Source organism: Microcaecilia unicolor, chromosome 14 (assembly GCF_901765095.1).
Source record: "Microcaecilia unicolor chromosome 14, aMicUni1.1, whole genome shotgun sequence".
Lineage (NCBI taxonomy): Eukaryota > Metazoa > Chordata > Amphibia > Gymnophiona > Siphonopidae > Microcaecilia > Microcaecilia unicolor.
In genome coordinates, this window is record NC_044044.1 from 55,902,869 (window position 1) to 55,927,452 (window position 24,584).

The 24,584-nt window shown below is 46.6% G+C and overlaps 1 protein-coding gene across 4 annotated transcripts in view; it reads left to right on the forward strand.

Annotated features, from left to right (window-relative positions):
* The window catches only part of LOC115457860 (receptor-interacting serine/threonine-protein kinase 3-like), a 117,250-nt gene that overhangs the window by 55,049 nt on the left and 37,617 nt on the right, over positions 1–24,584 (forward strand). For 3 of the 4 annotated variants that reach the window (XM_030187519.1, XM_030187520.1, XM_030187522.1), the window contains exon 3: positions 4,387–4,526. The exons of the other annotated variant lie outside the window; for it this stretch is intronic. In XM_030187519.1, the coding sequence (XP_030043379.1) occupies positions 4,387–4,526 (140 nt within the window). The remainder of the gene's footprint in view (positions 1–4,386; positions 4,527–24,584) is intronic. 4 annotated transcript variants of the gene reach the window in all.

The window sequence follows — 24,584 nt, forward strand, 5'->3', positions numbered from 1 at the left end:
CCGAGAGTGATTGGGAGAAGGTGCTATGGTCAGATGAGACAAAAATTGAGCTCTTTGGCATGAACTCAACTCGCCGTGTTTGGAGGAAGAGAAATGCTGCCTATGACCCAAAGAACACCGTCCCCACTGTCAAGCATGGAGGTGGAAATGTTATGTTTTGGGGGTGTTTCTCTGCTAAGGGCACAGGACTACTTCACCGCATCAATGGGAGAATGGATGGGGCCATGTACCGTACAATTCTGAGTGACAACCTCCTTCCCTCCGCCAGGGCCTTAAAAATGGGTCGTGGCTGGGTCTTCCAGCACGACAATGACCCAAAACATACAGCCAAGGCAACAAAGGAGTGGCTCAGGAAGAAGCACATTAGGGTCATGGAGTGGCCTAGCCAGTCACCAGACCTTAATCCCATTGAAAACTTATGGAGGGAGCTGAAGCTGCGAGTTGCCAAGCGACAGCCCAGAACTCTTAATGATTTAGAGATGATCTGCAAAGAGGAGTGGACCAAAATTCCTCCTGACATGTGTGCAAACCTCATCATCAACTACAGAAGACGTCTGACCGCTGTGCTTGCCAACAAGGGTTTTGCCACCAAGTATTAGGTCTTGTTTGCCAGAGGGATTAAATACTTATTTCCCTCTGCAGAATGCAAATAAATTCATATACTTTCCACAATGTGATTTTCCGGATTTAATTTGTGATGTGCTATCTCTCACTGTTACCAATAACCTACCCTTCAATTATGGGCTGCTCATGTCTTTGTCAGTGGGCAAACTTACAAAATCAGCAAGGGATCAAATACTTATTTCCCCCACTGTACTTGCGGAACTCAGTGAGGCAGCTGTCAGACTTGGTCGATGCAGTTCCTCCGCAGCAGGCTGAGTCATTTCGCCAGTTGGTCAAGCAGCAGATGGTGTGTCGCAGGTTCTTTTCCAGGGGCACTTACTACACTTTTGACATGGCATCCAGGATCTCTGCCCAAGGTATAGCGATGCGCAGACTCTCATGGCTGCATGTTTGTGACCCGGAACATTCTGTTCAGCAGGGGTTGGCGGATGCCTCTTGCCGGGGGGATAACCTTTTTGGAAAGAAGGTTGAAGAGGTTGCTGACCAAATCAAGAAGCATACAGATACTATATGTTCTCTTTCCCGCCAGGCGTCTTCCGCATCTGCCTCCTCTTCCAGGAGGTATTTTGGTAAATCTTGGAATGCTCCCTATTACTATTCTAGGCGTAGTTACACTCCTGCGGCTCACTAGCCTGCTTATGCTCAGTCCTAGGTCACCTAAGGCCCCTGCTTGCTCCCTAGCAAAAGCAAAGGATGATCTTTTGACTGACTCCAGCAGAGCATAGCCGTGATCTAAGTGTCTGTCCTGGATGACTTGCCAGTTGGAGGGAGGTTAAACTTTTTCACCAAAGGTGACCTCTCATAACCTCCGACCAGTGGGTTCTTCAAATAGTCCGACTCGGATACACCCTCAGTTTGGTATTCAAACCTCCAAATTGTCCACCAAGAGCCCATTCTTTTAGCTCTCAGCACAAGCAGGTACTTGCAGAAGAACTCTCTGCTCTTCTCAACGCCCATGCAGTTGAACCTGTTCCACCAGGGGAAGAAGGGCAGGGATTCTATTCTAGGTACTTCCTTGTGCAGAAAAAGACAAGGGGAATGCATCCCATCCTAGACCTAAGGGCCCTGAACAAATTCCTAGTCCGCGAGAAGTTCGGGATGGTTTCCATGGGCACCCTTCTTCCCATGATTGGCTGTGCTCTCTGGACTTGACAGATGCATATACATACATTCCGATACTTCCAGCCCACTGGAAGTATCTTCGATTTCGGCTGGGAACACATCACTTTCAGTATCGCATGTTGCCTTTTGGCTTCTCATCAGCTACCAGGGTCTTTACCAAGTGTCTAGCAGTAGTCGCAGCGTCGCTATGCAGACTGGGAGTTCATGTGTTCCCTTATCTCAACGATCGGCTGGTGAAGAGTACCTCAGAGGGCTGTGCTTTGGAGTCTATGCGGATGACTATTCGGGTGCTACAATTACTAGGGTTTATTATCAACTACCCCAAGTCCCATCTCAAACCTGTTCAACAATTGGAGTTCATAGGAGCCCTGCTGAAAATGAGGAATATTCGAGCCTACCTCCCAGAGACGGGTGCGGACAGTCTTGTTTCCCTAGTGTCCAAGGTTCGGGCATCGCAGCAGGTCACAAGTCAGCATATGCTGAGATTGTTGAGCCACGTGACCAGTGTACGTTACACCCATGGCACGCCTGCACATGAGATCTGCTCAATGGGCCCTTGCTTCTCAGTGGTATCAAGCCATGGGGAATCTAGAGGATGTCATCCAAGTGTCCCTAGAGCTTGTACGCTCTCTTCAATGGTGGACGATTCAGTCCAGTTTGACCTTGGGACTTCCATTTCAAATTCCTCAGCCGCAAAAAGTGCTGACGGATGCATCTCTCCTGGAATGGGGTGCTCATGTAGATGGGCTTCACACTCAAGCAGCCTGGTCCCTCCAGGAAACAAATCTTCAGATCAATCTCCTGGAGCTTCGAGCTATCTGGAACGCTTTAAAGACTTTCAGAGGTTTCATTGTCTCATCGAATTCTAATTCAAACAGACAATCAGGTTGCAATATATTTCACCAAGAAGCAGGGGGGCACCGGATCTCGCCGTCTGCGTCAGGGAGCCTTCCAGATGTGGCATTGGGCTCGCCAACACGGCATGTTTCTCCAAGCCACTTATCTAGTGGGCGTAAACAATGACTTGGCCAACAGGCTGAGCAGGATAACACAACCACACAAGTGGTTTCTAAATATGGGTGTAGCCCGCAAGATCTTTTGAACTTGGGGCAAGCCCCTCAGTGGATCATTTTTCCACTCAGATCAACCACAAAGTCAGTAAGTTCTGTTCCAGGCTTTGGGCCCACGGCAGGCTAGTGTCAGATGCCTTCCTTCTCAATTGGGGTCATGCCTTCTGTATGCGTATCCTCCAATTTCTCTAGTGGGAATGACTTTGTTGAAACTCAAACAAGACTGCGGAACCATGATTCTGATTGCATTGTACTGGCCGCAGCAGATATGGTTCCCTCTTCTTCTGGAATTGTCCTCCGAAGAACCATTGGAGATTGGAGTGTTTTCCAACCCTCATCATGCAGAACGAGGGGTCACTGCTACATACCAACCTCCAATCTCTGGCTTTCACAGCTTGGATGTTGAGAGCTTAAAATTTGCTTCCATGGGTCTTTCGGAGAGTGTCTTCCCGAGTCTTGCTGGCTTCAAGGAAAGATTCCACTAAGAAGTGTTATTCTTTTTAATGGAGGTTTGCCGTCTGGTGTGACAGCAAGGCAATAGATCCCCTTTCTTGTCCTACACAGACCCTGCTTGAATACCTTCTACATTTATCAGAGTCTGGTCTCAAGAACAAATCTGTAAGGGTTCACCTTAATGCAATTGGTGCTTATCAGCGTGTAGAAGGTAAGCCTATCTCTGGACAGCCTTTAGTTGTTCGCTTCATGAGACGTTTGCTGTTGTCAAAGCCCCCTGTCAAACCTCCACCAGTGTCATGGGATCTCAACGTTGTTCTTACCCAACTGATGAAAGCTCCTTTTGAGCCACTGAATTCCTGCCATCTGAAGTACTTAACCTGGAAGGTCGTTTTCTTAGTGGCTCCCCTTCGAGTTGTCTATTTGCATGGTTTTATTTGGTTTTGTATTAAACTAAGGCAGGTGCGTTTGAGCGGCAGGCTGGAAGGCACTAGCGCATGCGCGCTGGAATGCAACTCGCGTTCCTAAAAGCTCTAGTTTTTTCTATGGCAAATTTGCCTTGCCGGGCAACTCAGGACGGCATCTACCCACTTGTGAGATAAGAAGCCTACTGTCCTCGGCGAATACCTGCTACAGGTAAGTATCTTTGCTGTATTCAATGTTTCATCTAACCAAATTTTCTCACTCGGTCTCATTGTGTGATGTGTAATTTTACTGTTGCTTGATTGTATTCTACAAGGAGCATTCCTTTTGTATTAGCAGACAGATTAGCCCAACAAGGAAATCTAACTGCACAATTGATTACACTGCACAGGTTTTTGTTCTCATTTTGCTCTGGGTTGCCACCAAAAACACCTGTTATCTTTTTTGGGCCATAACACCCCTATGTACTTCTGGGTCATAGTGAGCGTGACTCTGTGTTTGTGACCCACAGTTTGGGAAGCCCTGTGCTAGACAGTTAAAAAAAGACTAAACTTAAAACTTTTCTTTTAACCTATGCAATTATACAATTCTTTTCTTCTGTGGATGCAGTTTTGTACAGAGTAGGGATGTTTTGATTATTTGATTTTGGATGGTTGTATCCATTTTGGTGGATAAAATTCTTAATTTCTTGTAGTTGACAGACTTTGGGTTATCCAAGATCAGAGATGCCTCATCTTCCTCAGGGACATTTACTGGAGGTACTTTGGCATACATGCCACCAGAAGCTTTAAAAGACATTCACAACAAGCCACAAGAGCCGTTTGATGTGTACAGGTGGGAAATTTTTATTTGCTTAACTTATCCAGCCTCTTTGTAGCCAAGAACAAAAGTATAATTTAATGCTTTACTAAGGGTTGAAAATTTAAAACCTATCCACTTCCCGACTTTACTGAGGACTTAAAGCTGTTTTAGATTTCTACCAAACTAGGAGGATTAAACCTGTTAAAAGCAAGGCCTGACTGGTGAGATAAGACTAGTACTACTACTACTATTTAGCATTTCTATAGCGCTACAAAGCTTACGCAGCGCTGCACAAGCATAGAAGAAAGACAGTCCCTGCTCAAAGAGCTTACAATCTAGTAGACAAAAAATAAAGGAAACAAATCAATTAATGTGTAGAGGAAAGAAGAGAGGAGGGTGGGTGGAGGCGAGTGGATACAAGTGGTTACGAGTCAAAAGCAATGTTAAAGAGGTGGGCTTTCAATCTAGATTTAAAGATGGTCAAGGATGGGGCACGACATAGGGGCTTAGGAAGTCTATTCCAGGCATAGGGCGCAGCAAGACAGAAGGAGCGAAGTCTGGAGTTGGCAGTAGCGGAGAAGGGAACAGATAAGAAGGATTTATCCAGGGAACGGAGTGCACGGGAAGGGGTGTAGGGAAGGACGAGTGTGGAGAGATACTGGGGAGCAGCAGAGTGAGTACATTTATAGGTTAGTAGAAGAAGTTTGAACAGGATGCGAAAATGGATAGGGAGCCAGTGAAGCGACTTGAGGAGAGGGGTAGTATGAGTAAAGCGACCCTGGCGGAAGACGAGATGGGCAGCAGAGTTTTGAACCGACTGGAGAGGGGAGAGGTGACTAAGTGGGAGGCCAGCAAGAAGCAGATTGCAGTAGTCCAAACGAGAGGTGACAGTGGTGTGGATGAGGGTTTTGGTAGAGTGCTCAGAAAGAAAGGGGCGGATATTACGGATGGTGTAAAGAAAGAAACGACAGGTCTTGGCGATCTGCTGGATATGAGCAGAGAAGGAGAGAGAAGAGTCAAAGATAACCCCAAGGTTTCGAGCTGAGGAGACAGGGAGAATGAGAGAGCCATCAACAGAAATAGAAAACGGGGGGAGCGGGGAGGTGGGTTTTGGGGGGGGGGGGGGAATGAGAAGCTCGGTTTTGGTCATATTTAATTTCAGGTGGCGTTGAGACATCTAGACAGCAATGTCAGACAAGCACGCTGAAACTTTGGTTTGGATGCAAGGTGAGATATCAGAGGTAGAAAGGTAGATTTGGGAGTCATCAGCATAGGAAAAGCCATGGGATGAGATTAATGAACCAATGGAAGAAGTGTAGATAGAAAAGAGAAGGGGACCAAGAACAGAACCCTGAGGTACGCCGACAGGCAGAGGGATAGAAGTAGAAGAGGATCCACCAGAGTGAACACTAAAGGTGCGGAGTGAGAGGTAGGAAGAGAACCAGGAAAGGACAGAGCCCTGGAATCCAAGTGAGGACAGGGTATCGAGAAGTATGCTGTGATCAACAGTGTCAAAAGCAGCGGAAAGATCAAGAAGAATGAGGATGGAATATTGACCTCTGGATTTAGCCAGTAATAGGTCATTGGAGACTTTAGTAAGCGCAGTTTCGGTTGAGTGGAGAGGGCGAAAACCAGATTGTAGTGGGTCAAGAATAGCATGTGAGGAGAGAAAATCAAGGCAGCGGCAGTGAACAGCACGCTCAAGTAATTTGGAGAGAAAGGGAAGGAGGGAGATGGGTCGGTAATTAGAGGGACAAGTAGGGTCGAGTGAAGGCTTCTTAAGGAGAGGTGTGACCACAGCATGTTTAAAGGCAGTAGGGACAGTCGCAGTGGAAAGTGAGAGGTTGAGAATGTGACAGATAAAAGGAATAAGAGCAGGAGAGATGGCATTAAGAAGGTGGGTGGGAATGGGATCAGAGGAACAGGTGGTACATTTTGAGGAAGAAAGGAGAAGTGTAGTTTCCTCAATAGTAACTTCAGGAAAGGAGGAAAGGGAATGAGGGGAAGGAGAGAGAGGGGAACGGACTAGTGGAGGGAGAGGTGGCGAGGTAGAGAATTCAAGGTTTATCTTTTGAACCTTGTCGTGAAAGAATTCAGCAAGGGTCTGAGGAGATAATGATGAGGGAGTTGGGGGAGGGGGCACCTTGAGGAGAGAGTTCAATGTGGTGAAGAGAAGTCGAGGATTAGAGCCAAGAGAGTTGGTCAGTTGGATATAATAATCCTGTTTGGCGCCTAAAAGAGCAGATTGGAAGGAGGTCAGCATGAACTTAGTGTAAGAAATCAGCAAGGGCCCGAGATTTCCTCCAGAGACGTTCGGCGGAGCGGGTACAGGAACGTAGGCAGGGCCGTGCCAAGGGTCTCTGGTGCCCCCCTGCAGACTATCAGTTGGTGCCCCCCCCCCCCCCGTCTCGCTTCTTCATTAGATGTTTCTCCATTGCTACCTGTCTTTCCTTTAGACTGAAAACTACAGGCCCAGCCAGACCTGACAAAAGGGTCTACCACACCCTTCAATGTCAAGCATATACTAGAAAACTGTAAATTAGCTTACACAGGAAAGCAGTTTAAAAAAATAAACACAATTCCTGCTGTTTCTTAACACTGCTCTCCAGAGAAAGCACTGCCTTTATAAAGAGGCTTTTCAGTGGGACTTAGCCTATTAAAAACTATTAGCATAATTAGGAATGGCCAGCCCTTGTAACTGCAGAGACCTAAGCTTTGATTATGCATGTTCCTGTCTTTGTTACAGTGTGTGTGTGGGGTGGGGGGGTCTCTTCATCTCATTTACACAGTCTGACCTCCCTGGCTCACTGGGAGCCCAGTCTCTTGGAAACTGCTATACATTGCAAAATAAGATAGCAGATGTAAATTCTCAAAGTGGACATATTCCAAACACTAAAATGGAAATAAAACGATTTTTTTCTACCTTTGTTGGCTGGTGACTTTCTCTTTCTGATCATGCTGGCCCAGTATATGATTCTGTTGCTTGTAGCTGTCCTCTTAACTCTGTTTCCAGGGCTTCCTTTCCACTGTATGTATCCCTCATTGATAAGACTCTGACTCTAGTTTAGCAATTTCATTAAAGCAAAATGTATTTTCAAATATCACAAACTCTCCCTATCCAAGCAGAATGTTTTATATAAAAACAAACACACAAAAAAAGCAATCGGATTTTTACTTACCAGCTATTCTACACTATACGTCAGCTAAACTTCCTCTTTCAACCTAAGCCAATTAAATGGATTTTAGCTGTAGCTATGATAATTATGTACACATCATTGCAGTCATGCCCTCCTCTCAGTGTACATGCTCAAAAAACAAAAACTTTGAACCACTTACAGATAACAATTACACTATTTATTTTTTATTTCTCCCCAGTCTCACTTGCACACCTGCCTCCAAACCTGTTCTCTTTAATTTGAATGTTGTTCCAGCTCACCCTGAATGAAAGTTGTTCACACACCAAGGCTTAAATAGCTGCTGGTTGTACTCTTTGAAGCAGCTTTAGCAGAGCAGCGTGTCTGTCTCAGCACTGCTGGGCTACCTTCACTTCCTGATGCTGGAAGGGCAGGGGAGAGAGGAGAATCACAACTTCAGGTAAAAGATTTTGCAAGTGAGCGGCGCCCTCTAGAGGTCGGCGCCCCCCTGCGTTGCTTACCTCGCTTACCGTGTTGGCACGGCCCTGAACGTAGGTAGCGGATATTAGAAGTCAGCCAAGGTTGGGGTTTTGTACGCCTTACAGGGTGGGTCATCAAAGGTGCAAGAGTGTCTAAGGCAGATGATAGAATATTGTTGTAAGAAGAAACAGCCTCGTTGACAGATGTGGATGGTGCCACAGTTGAGAGGAGGTTTGAAACATGGGAGGATAGAGATGAAGGGTCAATACCATGAAAATTCCTAGATAAATTAGATAAGATAGGACGGGACTGGGAGGGAGGAGATTTAAGTGTGAAAGTTATAAGATGGTGATCAGAGAGGGGAAGATCAGAGGCAAGGAAACTAGAGGGTGAACAGTTGGAGGAGAAGATATGATCAAGACAGTGACCATTTTGATGAGTGGGGGAGGTGGAGCATAGTTGGAGATTAAATGAGGATGTTAAAGCGAGTAACTTGGAAATATAAGAGTTAGAAGGATCATTAGCAGGAATATTAAAGTCACCAAGGATGAGAGAGGGGGAGGAAGGATCATGGAAGAAGGCAAGCCAGGCATCAAAATCACTGAGAAAGCATGAAAGGGACTTATCAGGGGGCAGAGGAGAGAAAAGGCGGATAGAGTGGACTTCAAAAGGAGGAAAAACAGTGAGATTGAGGTGGAAGAAGGGGTTGAAATCTGGAGGAGGGAGAGAGAAGTAATCCAACACCACCCCCGCGGGCAGCAGGGCGAGGAGTATGTGAAAAAAGATAACCGCCATGGCAGAGGGCTGCGACTGAAGCAGAGTCATCAGGGCAGAGCCAGGTTTCTGTTATGGCGAGCAGATGGAGGTGATGTGAGATAAAGAGGTCATGAACATATGGGAGTTTGTTGCAGATAGAGAGGGCATTCCAAAGGGTGCAAAGAAGGGCAGAGAAGAGAAGGGGAGTAGAGGAATAGTGATGAGGTTAGAGAGGTCACGGTGAGATCTGTAGAGTTGGGATAATAGTTGGTGAGGAGGGCCAGGATTGGGATTGATGTCGCCGGCTGAGAGTAAGAGAAAGGAGTAAAGAGAGTGGAGGAGAGGTGTGGCCATGAAGGTGTCGAAGGCGAGAGGTATTTAGGTGGAATGGGGAAGGCAAAATGGAAGGAAGAAAGAGATGAAGATTGAAAGCTAAGAGGGAGGAAGAGGATAGGAGAGAAGGCGAGGTAATGAAGTCGATGGATGGGCAGTGAGTTCCTGTAGTGGAGAGAAGTAGGGGGTGAGGGAAAAGATTAGGAAGGGTCAGGGCAAGGAAGAGAATGTGTATAGGGGCCAAAGCGTGATTCAGAATTAGGTATAATTGGGTGAGGTCATTGGCTCCCTATCATGTCCCGCATTACCTTCAAACTTTGTACTCTAGTCCACAAGATACTCTACGGTGATGCCCCTGGTTATATGATTGGCTTAATTGATCTACCAGCCAGGAATAGTATCAGCTCATCTTGTACTTATATGAATCTTCACTATCCTAATTGCATTGGCCTTAAATATAAGACGAGTTACGCGTCTAATTTCACCTATTTAAGTATGCAAATGTGGAATGCATTACCAAAAGCAGTGAAAACGATACATGACCATCTAAAATTCAGGCTTTGAACTTTGAAGACCTATCTGCTGCTTTTGGCTCCTAGCCACTACTCATTTGTCTCCCCCCTTGTTCCTTCTCACGCAGTACTTCCCTCACCCTTAATTGTCTTGTTTGTCTGTATTATTTTAGATTGTAAGCTCTATTGAGCAGGGACTGTCTCTCTGTGTCAGGTGTTCAGTGCTGCTTGCGTCTGATAGCGCTATACAAATGCTAATAATAATAATAATCTGTTTTGTAAGGCCTACCCTGCTGTTTTTGATTAGCAACCTCAACTCTGCACTGATTTAAAAGACAATGTTATTTCTTATATCTTTGTCATTTATTGTTCCCATTTACCCCTACCTTCCCTTACCCTGATTCTAATTGTATTTGTTTATTATCGACCGTATTGGAGCTCCCCAATACGGTGGCTTGTAAGCCACATTGAGCCTGCTAATGTGTGGGAAAATGGGGGATACAAATGCTGCAAATAAATAAACTTTCATGTCTGCCTTTGAAACTTTGGTTTATATTTCTCCATCGACAAGCAGAATGAATTTATTTTATTTATTTATTGCATTTGTATCCCACATTATCCCACCTCTTTGCAGGCTCAATGTGGCTTACAATATATCATGGGTAGTGGAAATGTAAAGAGAATTTACATTTAGTGTTACAGAAGTGTTTTCAGTTGCATGGCAATGGAAATCATGATAGTAATATGATATAGGCATTCTTAATGTGGCTAGATATGTGTGGGGGTTTCACATTTATTGGTCTTTGTGGTATATTTTGTCGAAGAGATGGGTCTTCAGCAGTTTGCGGAAGTTGGTCAGTTCATAGGTCGCTTTCAGGGTTACGTGGCAGAGCATTCCAGAATTGCGTGCTCATATAGGAAAAGGTTGATGCATGCATTAGTTTATATTTTAAGCCTTTGCAGTTGGGGAAATGAAGGTTCCTTGTCATCAAGCAGATGAAGCCATTACGTATGGGTTATGTCCATCAACCAGCAGGGGAGATAGAGAGCACTCAAACTTTCACAGTGCCCTCTTGGCCAGCTAGCTCCACTGCCTCTTCAGTATTCTCTATCTCCCCTAGCAGGGTGGCTGCAGCTTCTGCGAGCTCCAGAAAAATCTGCCGGAAGGTGGTTCCTGTCTTGCCAGTTGTTAACCGGGGTGTTGGAGGCTATAGCAGCTTCACTTTAAAGGCACATAGGTTAGCCCTTTCCCTGCCTTACCCATACCTCTGGATGTGGACATATTGCCTTGCTTTCCCTGTCCTTACCCACCAACAGTGGATGCAGGCATATAGGTTCACCCTTTCCCTGCCTTTCCCACTCATCTGAGCCTCTGGAGTCTTCAATACCTCTGCTTTCCTCACAGCTTAAAAAAAAAAAAAAAGTTGCATCGCGTTTTTAAACGCAGAGACGCTGGAACAGAGGTTTTTGACCTGATTTTCAGCAGGATCGTAGTTGTACACTAGATCCTTTGAGGTAAGAGTGTTTTCCAACTCCTCCGGGGTGGGCCCGCGATCGGGGCGATTTTGGCGTGAAACCGCCATTTTGAATTTTTTCGGCGATGGCTGCGGACAATGTAAAGCGCTGTTCCACTTGTGGCAAGCGCAAATCAGCAGCAGGGCTCTGTAAATTGTGCTTTATTGGCGAAGGAGCCGGCCCGAGCATGGCGAGCGATGTTTCTTCCCGCTCTGAGCTGGCAGCGGGCGCCATTTTGCTTACACCACATGGCGCGGCCTCCGTGGACACGGAGAGAACTGAGCTGGGTGGGGCACCTCGAGATGAGGTTATTTCAGGAGTGGCTAGCACCGGACAGGATTTGGGTGCCCAGGGTGAGATTTTCTCCCCGGATTTTGTGCTTTTGCTGCATAAAGCATACATGATGAAAAGAGCCCTTCCTCAAGGGTCGCCTGAGGCTCCTCTGATTGCCCCCCGATGGATTCTGGCCTGGGACTGCCCAGTGAGGCTTTTTTCCCGGATGCTTGGCCTAAAGATAAGCGCAGAAGGGTTAATCCCCCTTCAGATTGTGGTGCACCTTTTTCCCCCCCGTGGTCGGGGTGTGAGGATTCGGAGAACTCTGACAGACGTTCTTGGTCTGAGGAACCAGAGTCAGTTGCGGATTTACCACAGGATCTGGATGATACCTCCGCGGTGAGGATTTTCCACCGTGATGAGCTGCCAGCGCTTATTTCAGATACCCTGCAGGCCCTCTCGATTGAAGATCCTGCCAGTGGCATGGCCTCCTCGGGTAATCCCAGGATGGCTAGTACCAAGAAAGCTGCTCGGGCCTTTCCTTTGCATGACTCCATCCTAGAGCTTGTTTCGGCTCAGTGGGCTGACCCCGAGGGACCTTTGAGAGTTTCCAGGGCTATGGGGCAGTTATACCCTCTGCGTGAGGGACATATGGCTCGTTTTCAAATGCCTACAGTGGATGACCTAGTCACTGCGGTGACAAAGAGAACTACCCTCCCTGTTGAAGGAGGTGTTGCCCTGAAGGATGTTCAAGACCGTAGGCTGGAAACAGCATTGAAAAGGTCCTTTGAAATTGCAGGTCTCACTGTTCGGGCATCTGCATGCAGCTGTTATGCTGTTAGAGCCTGCCTAGCTTGGCTGCAACAGGCAGTGGCTCAGCCCGGAGATGGAGCGGAGCCCTTCTTGGATGTGGCTCCGCGGATGGAGGTGGCCTTGTCCTTTCTGGCTGATGCCCTTTATGACCTTGTCAGAGCTTCGGCTAAACAAATGGCAGTAGCAGTGGCGGCTCGCCGTCGTCTGTGGCTACGACACTGGGCAGTGGACATGGCCTCTAAGCAAAGATTGGTGAAGTTGCCTTTTCAAGGACTTCTCCTATTTGGTGAGGAGTTGGAGAAAATTGTGAAAGGCCTGGGTGATCCAAAACCCCAGCGCTTGCCCGAAGATAGGCAGAGGCCTTCCTCTAAGGGCCAGGCGGTCCACTCCTCATACAGACCTTGCTTCCGTGAAGCTAGAAGGTACCGCCCGGGGCGTTCTGCTGGGTTCACTTCACGTGCCCGTGGTCAGCAGAGGAACTCCTTTCGCTCGGACAAGCATTCCGCAGCCGGTGGCTCAAGACCAGGAGTTCAGGGGCGACCCTCTCAATGATGGTGCGCCGGCCCTCTCCTCGATGCCTGTCATCGGAGAACGGCTTTCCCTCTTTGTCGAGGAGTGGGCCAAGATTTCCTCAGATCAGTGGGTTCTGGACCTGATCAGAGATGGATACAGAATAGAATTCAACGCCCCAGTAAGAGACGTGTTTGTGGAGTCCCGATGCGGTTCTGCCGTCAAATGGGCGGCGGTGGAGGAGACTTTACAAGGTCTGATTCAGTTAGGGGCAGTGACCCCGGTGCCTCCCGCCGAGCAAGGCTGCGGCCGATACTCCATCTACTTTGTGGTGCCGCGAAAAGGTGGGTCCTTTCGCCCTATTCTGGACTTAAAAAAAGTGAACAAGTCCCTGAGAGTGCGGCATTTCCACATGGAATCCCTGCGCTCCGTCATTGCGGCGGTACAGCCAGGAGAGTTTCTCACATCTCTAGACCTGAAAGAAGCTTACTTGCACATACCGATTTGGCCCCCGCACCAGAAGTTTCTGAGGTTTGCGGTGTTGGGAAAACATTTCCAGTTCAGGGCCTTGCCTTTTGGCCTCGCCACAGCTCCCCGAACCTTTTCGAAGGTAATGGTGGTAGTAGCTGCTTTTCTCAGGCGAGAAGGTATCAGGGTTCACCCGTACCTAGACGACTGGCTCATCAGAGCAGACTCTGCAACAGAGAGCTTACAAGCTACAGCCAGAGTGGTCTCAGTACTGCAATCTCTAGGCTGGGTCGTCAATATGGCCAAAAGTCACCTGTCCCCTTCACAATCTCTAGAGTATTTGGGGGCCAGGTTCAACACAGTCTCGGGCTATGTGTTCCTACCCGAGCTAAGGCGGTTCAAGCTTCAGAATCAGGTCCGTCTGCTCCTGAGGATGCCCCGCCCGCGAGCTTGGGACATTGTCCAGCTGATGGGATCGATTACTGCCACGATGGAAGTGGTACCCTGGACGAGAGCGCACCTGAGACCTCTACAGTATTCCCTACTCCGGAGATGGTCTCCTATTTCTCAGGATTACCAATGCAGACTTACTTGGCTCCCTGCGGCCCGACTCAGCATGGAGTGGTGGCTCTCGGACAGCATGCTGCAGCGAGGAATGCCGCTGACGCTCCCCGTTTGGTGCCTGGTGGTAACAGATGCCAGCCTGAAGGGCTGGGGCGCACACTGCAAGGGGAAGCATGCCCAGGGTCTATGGACACCCGAGGAGTCGGAGTGGTCCATCAACCGCCTAGAGTTGAAAGCGGTGTTTCAGGCGCTTCTGGCCTTTCAAGTGACCCTGGAAGGATTGGCTGTCAGAGTGATGTCGGACAACACGACAACGGTGGCCTATATAAATCGACAAGGCGGAACAAGGTGCAGAGCACTAGCCGCGCAGGCCGAACTGATTTGCCACTGGGCCGAGCTGCATCTTCAGTGTCTGTCGGCAGGTCAGAGCAATGTGCAGGCCGATTATCTGAGCAGGCATCAGATCGATCCAGCAGAATGGAATCTGGCAGACGAAGTTTTCCTGCAGATCTGTGCCAAAGGGAGCAAGCCCGTGATGGATCTAATGGCGACAAGTGCCAATACCAAAGTCCCGTGCTTCTTCAGCAGACGGAGAGATCCTCGCTCGGCGGGGTTGGATGCTTTGGCTCAACCCTGGCCTCCGGGTCTACTTTATGTGTTTCCCCCATGGCCCTTGATAGGGCGCCTGCTCTTGCGGATTCGGCTGCACCCAGGAGAAGTGGTCCTCATCGCCCCAGATTGGCCAAGGAGACCTTGGTATGCAGACCTCCGACAGATGCTCCTGGAGGCTCCTCTGCCGTTACCTCTGGTACCGAACCTGTTGACTCAGGGACCGGTAGCCATGGAGGACGCGGCCGCTTTGGTCTTACGGCATGGCTATTGAGAGGGCGCAATTGAGGGATAAAGGTTATTCCAATAAAGTTATTTCCACTCTCCTGCAAGCCCGCAAGCGGTCCACTTCCGTGGCTTATGCCAGGATTTGGTGCCTGTTTGAGTCTTGGTGTGCTTCCAGAGCCATTGTTCCAATGCGGGCTCCTGTCTCGCCGATTCTGGACTTTTTGCAGGAAGGTGTACAAAAAGGCTTGGCCTATAATTCCCTGCGGGTGCAGGTGGCAGCGTTGGCCTCCCTTTGTGGTAAGGTGGAAGGCGTGTCTTTGGCTGCTCACCCAGATGTGGCACAGTTTCTTAGAGGGGTGCTTCGGCTCCGACCTCCAGTGCGAGCACCCTGTCCAGCTTGGAACCTGGGGCTAGTTTTGAAAACCCTGCAGGCATCTCCTTTTGAGCCACTTCAGCGAGCATCGGAGAAAGATTTGACACTGAAGGCCGTTTTTCTGGTGGCCATTACCTCGACGAGACGGGTGTCAGAGCTCCAGGTGCTGTCCTGTAGAGACCCATTTCTGCAATTTTCAGAGTCCGGAGTCACGGTTCGGACCGTGCCTTCCTTTATGCCTAAGGTGGTTTCAGCCTTTCACCTAAACCAGCCTATTTTCTTGCCCTCTTTTTCAGAGGAAGAGTTTCCAGAATCTTTAGGGCAGCTGCACCTTTTGGATGTGCGCAGGACTCTGCTGCAGTATCTGCGAGTTACTAACTCTTTCAGGACTTCTGATCGTTTGTCTTGCTATCCGGTTCTCGCAGAGGGTCTCCAGCGTCTAAAGCCACTATTGCCCGCTGGCTCAAAGAAACTATCTTTTCAGCTTGTCTGCTGGTTGGCAGGGTTCTGCCTGTAGCCTTTAAGGCGCATTCTACTAGAGCGATTTCTTCCTCTTGGGCTGAAACTGGAGCACTCTCTCTTCAAGAGATATGCAGTGCAGCAACATGGGCTTCTAAGCTCTCCTTTGCCCGACATTACAGGCTGGATGTGGCTGCCAGGAGGGATGCGCGTTTTGGTGCACAAGTGCTAGCGCGTGGTGTGGCTTGTTCCCACCTTATCTAGGGATTGCTTTGTTACATCCCATACATAATGGCTTCATCTGCTTGATGACAAGGAAGGGAAAATTAGGTTCTTACCTTGGTAATTTTCTTTCCTTTAGTCATAGCAGATGAAGCCATGAGCCCTCCCTGTATGATTGTCTGTATGCTGTGAATCTGTTTTTCAGGTTCTGTTCTAATTTCCTGAAGTTCCTTCCTTGGGAGAAAGTTGGAAAAGAATCTTCAGGATTCATGTTCAGTTTAAATTTAGGAGGATGTGTTCATTCCCTCCAGCATGTTTTTTTTGGAGGATGTGTTGATTCTCTCCAGGAGGCGCGTGTGTTCCCCTCCAGTTCTATAAATAGGAGGATGAGTTCATTCCCTCCAGGAGGCGCGTGTGTTCCCCTCCACTTATACAATAAGGAGGATGAGTTTATTCCCTCCAGGAGGATGTGCATTCCCTCCTTTATGAGTTCATGCCCTTGTGATGGGCCATCGTTCGCTGTGAGGAAAGCTCTTGTGATTCCCATTGCGGTTTGCCATACTGCTTTGGAAGCTTCAAATACTGAAGAGGCAGTGGAGCTAGCTGGCCAAGAGGGCACTGTGAAAGTTTGAGTGCTCTCTATCTCCCCTGCTGGTTGATGGACATAACCCATACGTAATGGCTTCATCTGCTATGACTAAAGGAAAGAAAATTACCAAGGTAAGAACCTAATTTTCCCATTTGGCCAACAGATTACATTTCCTTCACTTATGCCCAGGCTGGGCTGGCCCTGTCATGTCACGGCTCATGATGTCAGAGCCATGGCCGCATCAGTAACCCACTTGCGGTCACCTTCCATTGAAGAAATTTGCAAGGCTGCGACGTGGTCTTCATTCCACACATTCACATCACTCTTCTGCCTTGAACAGGATCCCTGACACAATAGTCTGTTCGTGCAGTGTTGCAGAATCTGTTTGGGGTCTAGATTCCTATTCCACTCTCCTAGGCCAGTTTTATTCTGTTGCAGGCTGCACTCTCATTCAGATTGTATTTAGTTTCAGGTTAATCTGTATTGTGTCCTCAGCATTGCGAGGCCCAGTTGACCAATGTTTGTTGTTTTTGGTGAGCCTGGATGCTAGGGATTCCCCACTTGTGAGAATAGATAAGCTTGCTTGTCCTCGGAGAAATACTTACCTGTAGCAAGTATTCTCCGAGGACAGCAGGCTTTTTATTCTCACAATCCCTCCCACTTCCCCTTGGAGTTGTATCTATTTTTTGCTATAGTATTAAACTGAGGAGACCGCGTCCACAAGACGTGCATTTGTTGTGGAACTCGGCTCGCACTCCACAAAGCTCTCATTTACCTTTGGTAAATACCGGACTTGGCGACGCAGATCGGCGTCACCCACTTGTGAGAATATAAAGCCTGCTGTCCTCTGAGAATACCTGCTGCAGGTATGTATCTTTGCTTTATTTGCATGTGGATTTGCTTCTAAAATAATCCTAATGTTTCTGATCAATGGTAAGCTGATTTGTCTAGAGTAAAACTGTATGTTTAAGTGATTGCCTAAATGTTGAAAGCCACTGGGATCCCAGAACACATTTCTATGGCTCTTTATTTTGAGGAGACGGTCTCATGTCAGATAGTGTAGAACCATTATGCCTTGAACGCGCCCATCGGGTGGGGCGCAAGCCAGGCCCAAATCAGCGATCGAGAGTAATAATGATAAAAGTACACAATTACATCCATAAAGTGGAAATTTTACGTGGGGTGCGGCAGAAGCGAGACTCTTTAGCCTTTGAAGGGACCCCTGTTAAAATATTTCAAGATTTCTCAGCCGCGCTCCAAGAGCGGCATCGGGCGTTTGGGCCTGTATGCAAATCTCTAGCCCTTACTAAACAAAGATTTGCCCTGATATACCCTGCGATTCTAAAAGTGTTTTACCAGGAGAATGGCAGGTTTATAGAACACCGCAGGAGGTCCCAGCAGATTTACTTCAATCCCCTCCACCGTGAGGACTTCATATCTTAATGCTCAGAGAGTTCTGGGTTGACAAAGTGACTTAAATGTTGACGTTATGAGTATGTCACTGGAACAGGCCAGAATATTGTAGATTTAATCATTTGCTGTACCAGGGTGGCGGGAGAGAGGGGAGACCACCATCATTGATCTCCGTTAGTTATAGTTTGGTTCATGGGTAGGAATTGGTTTGATAAGGAATTGGGGCACATAAGGGGGGCGGACGGGTGGGTTGGGGAGGGGCTAGGTTGAGATACATGATTTATGCACATTTTACGGGAGTGATTGGGTTAACACGGGATTAGCACAACCTGGGGTGGCTACAGGATTCCTTGGGCGAGGCTGGGCGCCCGAGGAATGGTGTTAATTTTTTACCATCTGCGTTAGATATCCTATCTCAATTCCAAAGTTAAGTCTCTTCGTTTTACCACGTGGAATGTAGGGGGCATTTCAACTCCAATTAAAAGAGCGAAAATTCTAGCAGCTCTGAATAGGCATAAAACAGATTTCGGTTGCCTACAGGTTATCAATAGAAATCAAACAAAATAAAACATGGAAAAGAAAATAAGATGATACCTTTTTTATTGGACATAACTTAATACATTTCTTGATTAGCTTTCGAAGGTTGCCCTTCTCCGTCAGATCGGAAATAAGCAAATGTGGCAGCAGATGGTATATATGAGAGGAACATCAAAGCGTTACTTTGACAGTCTGACAGAGTGGGAGGGTGGGGGTATGCATGGGGACATCAAAGCATTTCATTGATATTCCAACAGGATGGGTGTTGGTAGGTGAGAGGAGGGTAATAAACAGAGAGATAAACAGAGAAATACAGCTTTATGGTCTATAATGGGTTAGAAAACCCAGATCCTTATTATGTCCTGTCTGCTGGGTGTTAAAATATTCAATCATTCTTATTTCAAAGGTCTTATGTTCCTGTATTGTTTTAAAATAACCTTTCAGTATTCTTACTATGAAATCACTGGTGCAGTGTTCTGGTCTTGTAAAGTGCTGGCCCACAGGGGTGGGGGTCTGACTGGCACCAGCGTTCTTCATGTGATGTCTGTGCAGATTGAATCTTGTCTTAAGCATCTGGCCTGTTTCTCCAATATAGCATCCTTCGTTACATTTTTTACACTGAATGATATATACCACATTGGAAGATGAGCATGTAAAATAGTCCTTTATGTTGAATATTTTTCCCTTGTGAATGACTGTGGGGTCTTGTGAAATGTTTTGGCAAAGCTTGCAGCTGGATGTGTTACAGGGAAACGTGCCCTTTTCTTTTTCAGTTTGTGTTGGTAGTTTACTTCTGATCAGCTTGTGTTTTAAGCCAGCACTGGAGGGGATTTCAGTAATTTATCCTCCTGGAGTAAGGGCTGTAGGTCTCTTATGATTTTCCTCAGTTTCTCCAGCTCTGGGTTGTATGTCACTACAAGGGGAATTCTGTCTGTGGCTTTTTTCTCTTTGTACTGTAGCAGATTTTCCCTGGGTGGTTTTGAGGGAGGAGGCAATATTCCTGGAGATTATTTTGGGGTTGTAGCCTTTCTGTTTGAAGGATGCAGTCAGGGTTTCAAGGTGTCTGTCTCTATCCTCTGTGTCTGAGCAGATACAGTGGTATCTTATGGCTTGGCTGTAAATAATGGATCTTTTTGTATGTGAAAGGTGGAAGCTGGAGTTGTGGAGGTAGCCTACAGGAAACTAAACTCACAGCGGCGGAGCATGCAAAGTTACAACGACAGTGGGTGGGTGAGGTCTATTCATATGCTTCTGGTGATCATAAAGGAGGGGTTGCTATATTGATCAGGAAAGGTTTGGTGACTAAGTCAGAGGTAGTTGAAGCGGACCAGGGAGGGCGTTATATTTTGATTTGGGTGTGGGTACAAGGTAGAGAAATTATGATTCTGGGTTTATATGGCCCAAATACTTATGATCCTAAATTTCTAGCTCGGTTAACAAGATTATGTATGCCCTACCACTTGAAACAGCTCATGGTGATGGGTGATTTTAATCTGGTGTCCCATCCTCAATATGATTGTTCTAATCCCCATTCCGCACATAGGGGAGGACCGAGATCACACGCTCTTTCTCATTTTATGCAGACACTCAATTTGGTGGATTCATGGCGTGGCCTTCATCCCACTGAGCAAGACTACACTCATGAATCTCGAGCCCATGGGACCTTTTCCCGATTGGATTATATATTAGTTTCTCGATCTATCTTCCCATGGGTGTTGAATGTAAAGATTGGTCCGGAGGAGGTCTCGGACCACTCTCTAGTGTGGATGGATATGGAATCTCCCAGATTCTACTAGCAGGCAGGGAAGTGGAGATTTCCTACTTTCCTTTATCAAGATAAAGATTTTAGATTGTACCTAATCCAGAAGTGGGAAGAGTACGCTCATAATAATGATCAACATAGGACTCAACCTGGCCTATTTTGGACAACTGCTAAAGCAGTGTTGCGAGGTGATATCATAGCCTATGTATCAGCTTATAATAAAAAAAATTGCCTCTGCAATTTTGAAGTTAGAAAAAGATCTTAAAAGAGCAAAAAAACATCATCTTAAACTCCCTACCTCTGCCACTAAAGAACAGCTTCACACTGTCCATGTAGCCCTTAACTCTTTATTGTATCAGCGAGCTCGACGTTACATGGCATACCAAAAATATAGATTTCAGCGATATGGGGATCAGTCAGGGACCTTCCTAACTAGACTGGTTAAATCCTGGGGACCGCGAAGACCGATTGTCACTATTAGAGACAATAGGGGGAATCTTCACAATAAGAGTGAGAAGATAGCGGAAATTTAAAAAACAAATTTTAGCTCTCTTTGAGTCATCCCTGACCTCAGGCAAAGAGACCATCCACTTTTTAGATCAATTAGGTCTGCCACATTTGACAGAACAGGAACAGAGCGCCCTTGAGCTCCCAGTCAATCTTAAAGAAATACAAGAAGTAATTAAATCCTTACCCATGGGCTCTGCTCCTGGGCCAGATGGATACTCGGGGGAGTTTTATAAGCTGTTGCCCCCCCTCCTTCTATTCCAGTATTCATGACTTTTATGAACAGATCATTGGGGACGGTAAATTTCCACCATACCTTCAATCAGGCATTCATCACATTAATACACAAACCAGGCAGGCCGGAGGATCAGGCTAATTCTTTTAGACCTATCTCTTTAATTAATGTCGATCTAAAAATCCTGGCCAAAATTATAGCGAATCGGTTATCAAATCTGTTGCCTAGATTGGTTGGGGAGGAGCAGGTAGGCTTTGTAAAATCCAGACAAGCCGCTAGCAATGTTCGAAGGCTGCTACTAGTCATGGCATTTAGCCAACAACAGCAGATTCCAACCTGTCTGTATTCCCTCGATGCTGAAAAAGCATTTGACAAGTTAGAATGGGAATATATGTTCACTGTGTTAACTTATATGGGATTTAGTGGATGGTCTCTTGGGGCCATAAGAGCCTTGTATTCTGGCCCGGAAGCAGCAGTACTAATTAATGGAGTGCAGTCACAAGTATTCCCAATAAATAAGGGCACTAGGCAGGGATGTCCCCTCTCCCCATCGCTTTTTATATTCGCCATGGAACCCCTCTTGCGAGCAATTAAACAGTCAGAGGAGATCCCGGGGGTGAGAGTCGGGGGAGAAACAATCAAGGCCTTATCCTTTGCAGATGATCTCCTGATTATTATGACTCAGCCACAGGCTACATTGGGAAAATTGTTGGATCTGATTCAAGAGTTTGGGAGATTATCAGGTTTTACTCTAAATGTGCATAATTCTATAGGCCTTAGGGTTTTCCCTACCACCAAGGACACATGGGAATCGGGTACTCCTTTATCCTGGGCAGAGAATAAAATTAAATACCTTGGCACATGTATAACCCAGGATATGTCAAGATTATATCATGAGAATGGAACTGCTTTGATGGAAATGACATGTCATAAACTGAGATTGTGGACAGATTATCCCCTGTCCTTACTAGGTAGAATAGCTTTGTACAATATTTTGCTGGTACCGAAGTGGATTTACACCTTTCAGACACTGCCACTCTTCCTCAGGCTAGAAGACGAGAAGAAATTGAATAAACATCTACAATGCTTCTTGTGGAGGAGGAAACGGGCCTGACTCTCTATTAATACCTTGTGCGGTCCAGGTGGAACATGGAGGGTTGGGATTGTTGAGCATTCGCTACCTTACTATAGCTAGCAGCATGTGTCACATATCAGACTGGTTTCAAGCTACTTCGAACTTTTCAGCTACATCAATAGAGACAACTCTTACTCGGGACACTCATTTTAGTTGCCTGCTTCATGTGGGAGGTTGGCCACTTCCTCCCATACTGACTGACTCACATGTGAGAAGTAGGCCACTTCCTCCCATACTGACTGACTCACATTTCTTACCTACAGCAAAGGCAACATGGAGATGGATTTGTCATCACCACCAGTTTTCAACGAGAACGACTCCATTTATGGCAATTTGTGGTAACCCTAAATTCCCTCCAGGAAAGATGGCAGAGACATGGGATACTTTATTTAGTTCACGTTTTAACGGAGGAGGGTCAGATGCGATTGTTTGAGGAGCTACAAAATCAATTTAAGTTGTTGCCTTCTGATCGTTTCCATTATTACCAGCTGCAGCACTATGTTCAGAGTATTCCCTGGGTAACTCTAACTGAAGATGTACAGGAGGAACTGTCCTCCGCCTTCTCTTTTCAAGCACAAACGAAGGTTCCAATGCGGATGCATCACAGACATATTAGAGACTCAGTACAGGAACCCAATTTTACAGCATTGGCAGCATGTTGGAGTGAGGAGTTAGCAGTGTCCGTGTCAAGGTCAACTCTCCAAGACTTTGTTCTTCATATCAAGAGCTTCTCTAAGTTGGTGTCGTATCAAGAGATGGATTATAAGTTTGCAATGCGGGTACATATGCCGCCTAGACGGGCATTCTATGTGGGAGTGTCCCCAGACGGTGCATGTCCTAAGTGTTTGGCCCAGGGTGCCTCCTTGGGCCATATGTTTTGATCCTGTCCAAAGATCATAGCCTTTTGGACTGCTCTTTTACATTACATTTCGGCACTGTGGCACTCTACATGGCGGCATACCCCCCTCTTATTGTTTGGGCACCCGTCCTTGATAGGACGGACCAGCAGGATTTAAAGGTTTTGTGAGCCGATCCACAATAATAGCTAAATCAGTCATTTTGAAAGAATGGATTTCACCTAAAAAGCCTACAATCCAACAATGGCGTAGCAAAATGATTGAATTTATGAAGTTTGAGTGGAGAGTGACTAGGTCAGATTTGAAATTCCCAGAATCTGCTTTTTTACGTGTCTGGACTCCATTTTGGCAAACCCTCACCCCGGCGGGGAAAGGACATCTCATGAACATGTGAATTCCCGTGGTAGACCTAGAGTATTTACTGGTAATCGTGTATCTTCATCAGGGAGGGTTTTGGGGGGGGGGAGGGAAAAAGGAGGGGAGGGGGGGAAATTGTGAGTATATTTTGTGCATTTGATTGAGTCTGTAGATATATGACAGTTACAAGCATTTATAGGTCATGTTGTATCAGCCGTTGTGTGCTCTCAATCTTGTATACTGTCTTTATTGTATTATGTTTAAACTGTTGTAATTGCTTGCATGACTCACAATAAACAGAATTTGAAATAAATAAACACATATGGCTTATGTGTTTCTGGTTAACTGTGTTGGATTATTGTGTGTTGCCTAACAATGTATTAAAGAGGGTGAGCTTGAGTTCTGAAAACTGAAGCTTCTTATTTCACCGACTAGAAGGGGCTGAGCAACTACGACTGCAGCTGTCTGTGCTGGCTGGTCATTTCTACCTTAAATGACACTGATGCAAGGCAGCACAAGAAGCTCCTTAACACTGGCCAGGATAACTGTACAGTTAAATTTCTTCTCAAAGAGCTTTGTCAGTTTGGTATGCAATACAAACGGATGCAGTTGCTATAGCTCATTTTGTCTTTCAGTAGTCTTTAAATAGCTTAGCTCTTAGTTTGTCACATTCTTGATACATTGAAATAATTTGCAACGGAATCAGCAGCTGTAATAGTAAATATATCTCATGAAATACATTTAATTTTTACAATACAGTGGTGCATACTTCTCATTTGTTCTCAGATACAATGCTTTTCCTGCTTATAATCCTTTCTTAGTGGATTGATGTGTGGGTGGAATAGTCTGGACTCATCTGAACAGTCTGCTGACACTGTACATGTATTAAAAAGTTACATTCAGGTATATTCAGTATAATACCTAGAGTTGCACAATAACTTAATTGAAAAATTAGCTGCTACCGTGTTTCCCCGAAAATAGGTCATCCTCCAAAAATAAGATCTAGTAGAGGTCTTGCTGCAATTTGAAAATATAAGACCTCCCCCGAAAATAAGACCTAGCAGGGGAGGCCTTATTTTCGGGGAAATATCAGGGTCACCCCCCCACCCGAGATCGGCGGCTCCCCCCGCCCTCAGTCGCTCCCGGAACTAACCTCTTAAACGCTTCCTTTCACCTTCGCACTCGCCACAAGCAGCAGGGCAGGCCACTCCTTCCTTCCGTGTCCCGCCCTCGCCTGACGTTACGTTACGTTTAAGAGGTTAGTTCCGGGAGCGACTGAGGGCGGGGGGAGCCGCCGATCGAGGGGGGGGGGCGACCCGATGTTTCCCCGAAAAATAAGGCCTCCCCTGAAAATAAGACCTAGCGGGTCTTGGGGAGCAAAAATTAATATAAGACAGTGTCTTATTTTCGGGGAAACACGGTAAGTGGCACAAATTTTCAGCTACACTTA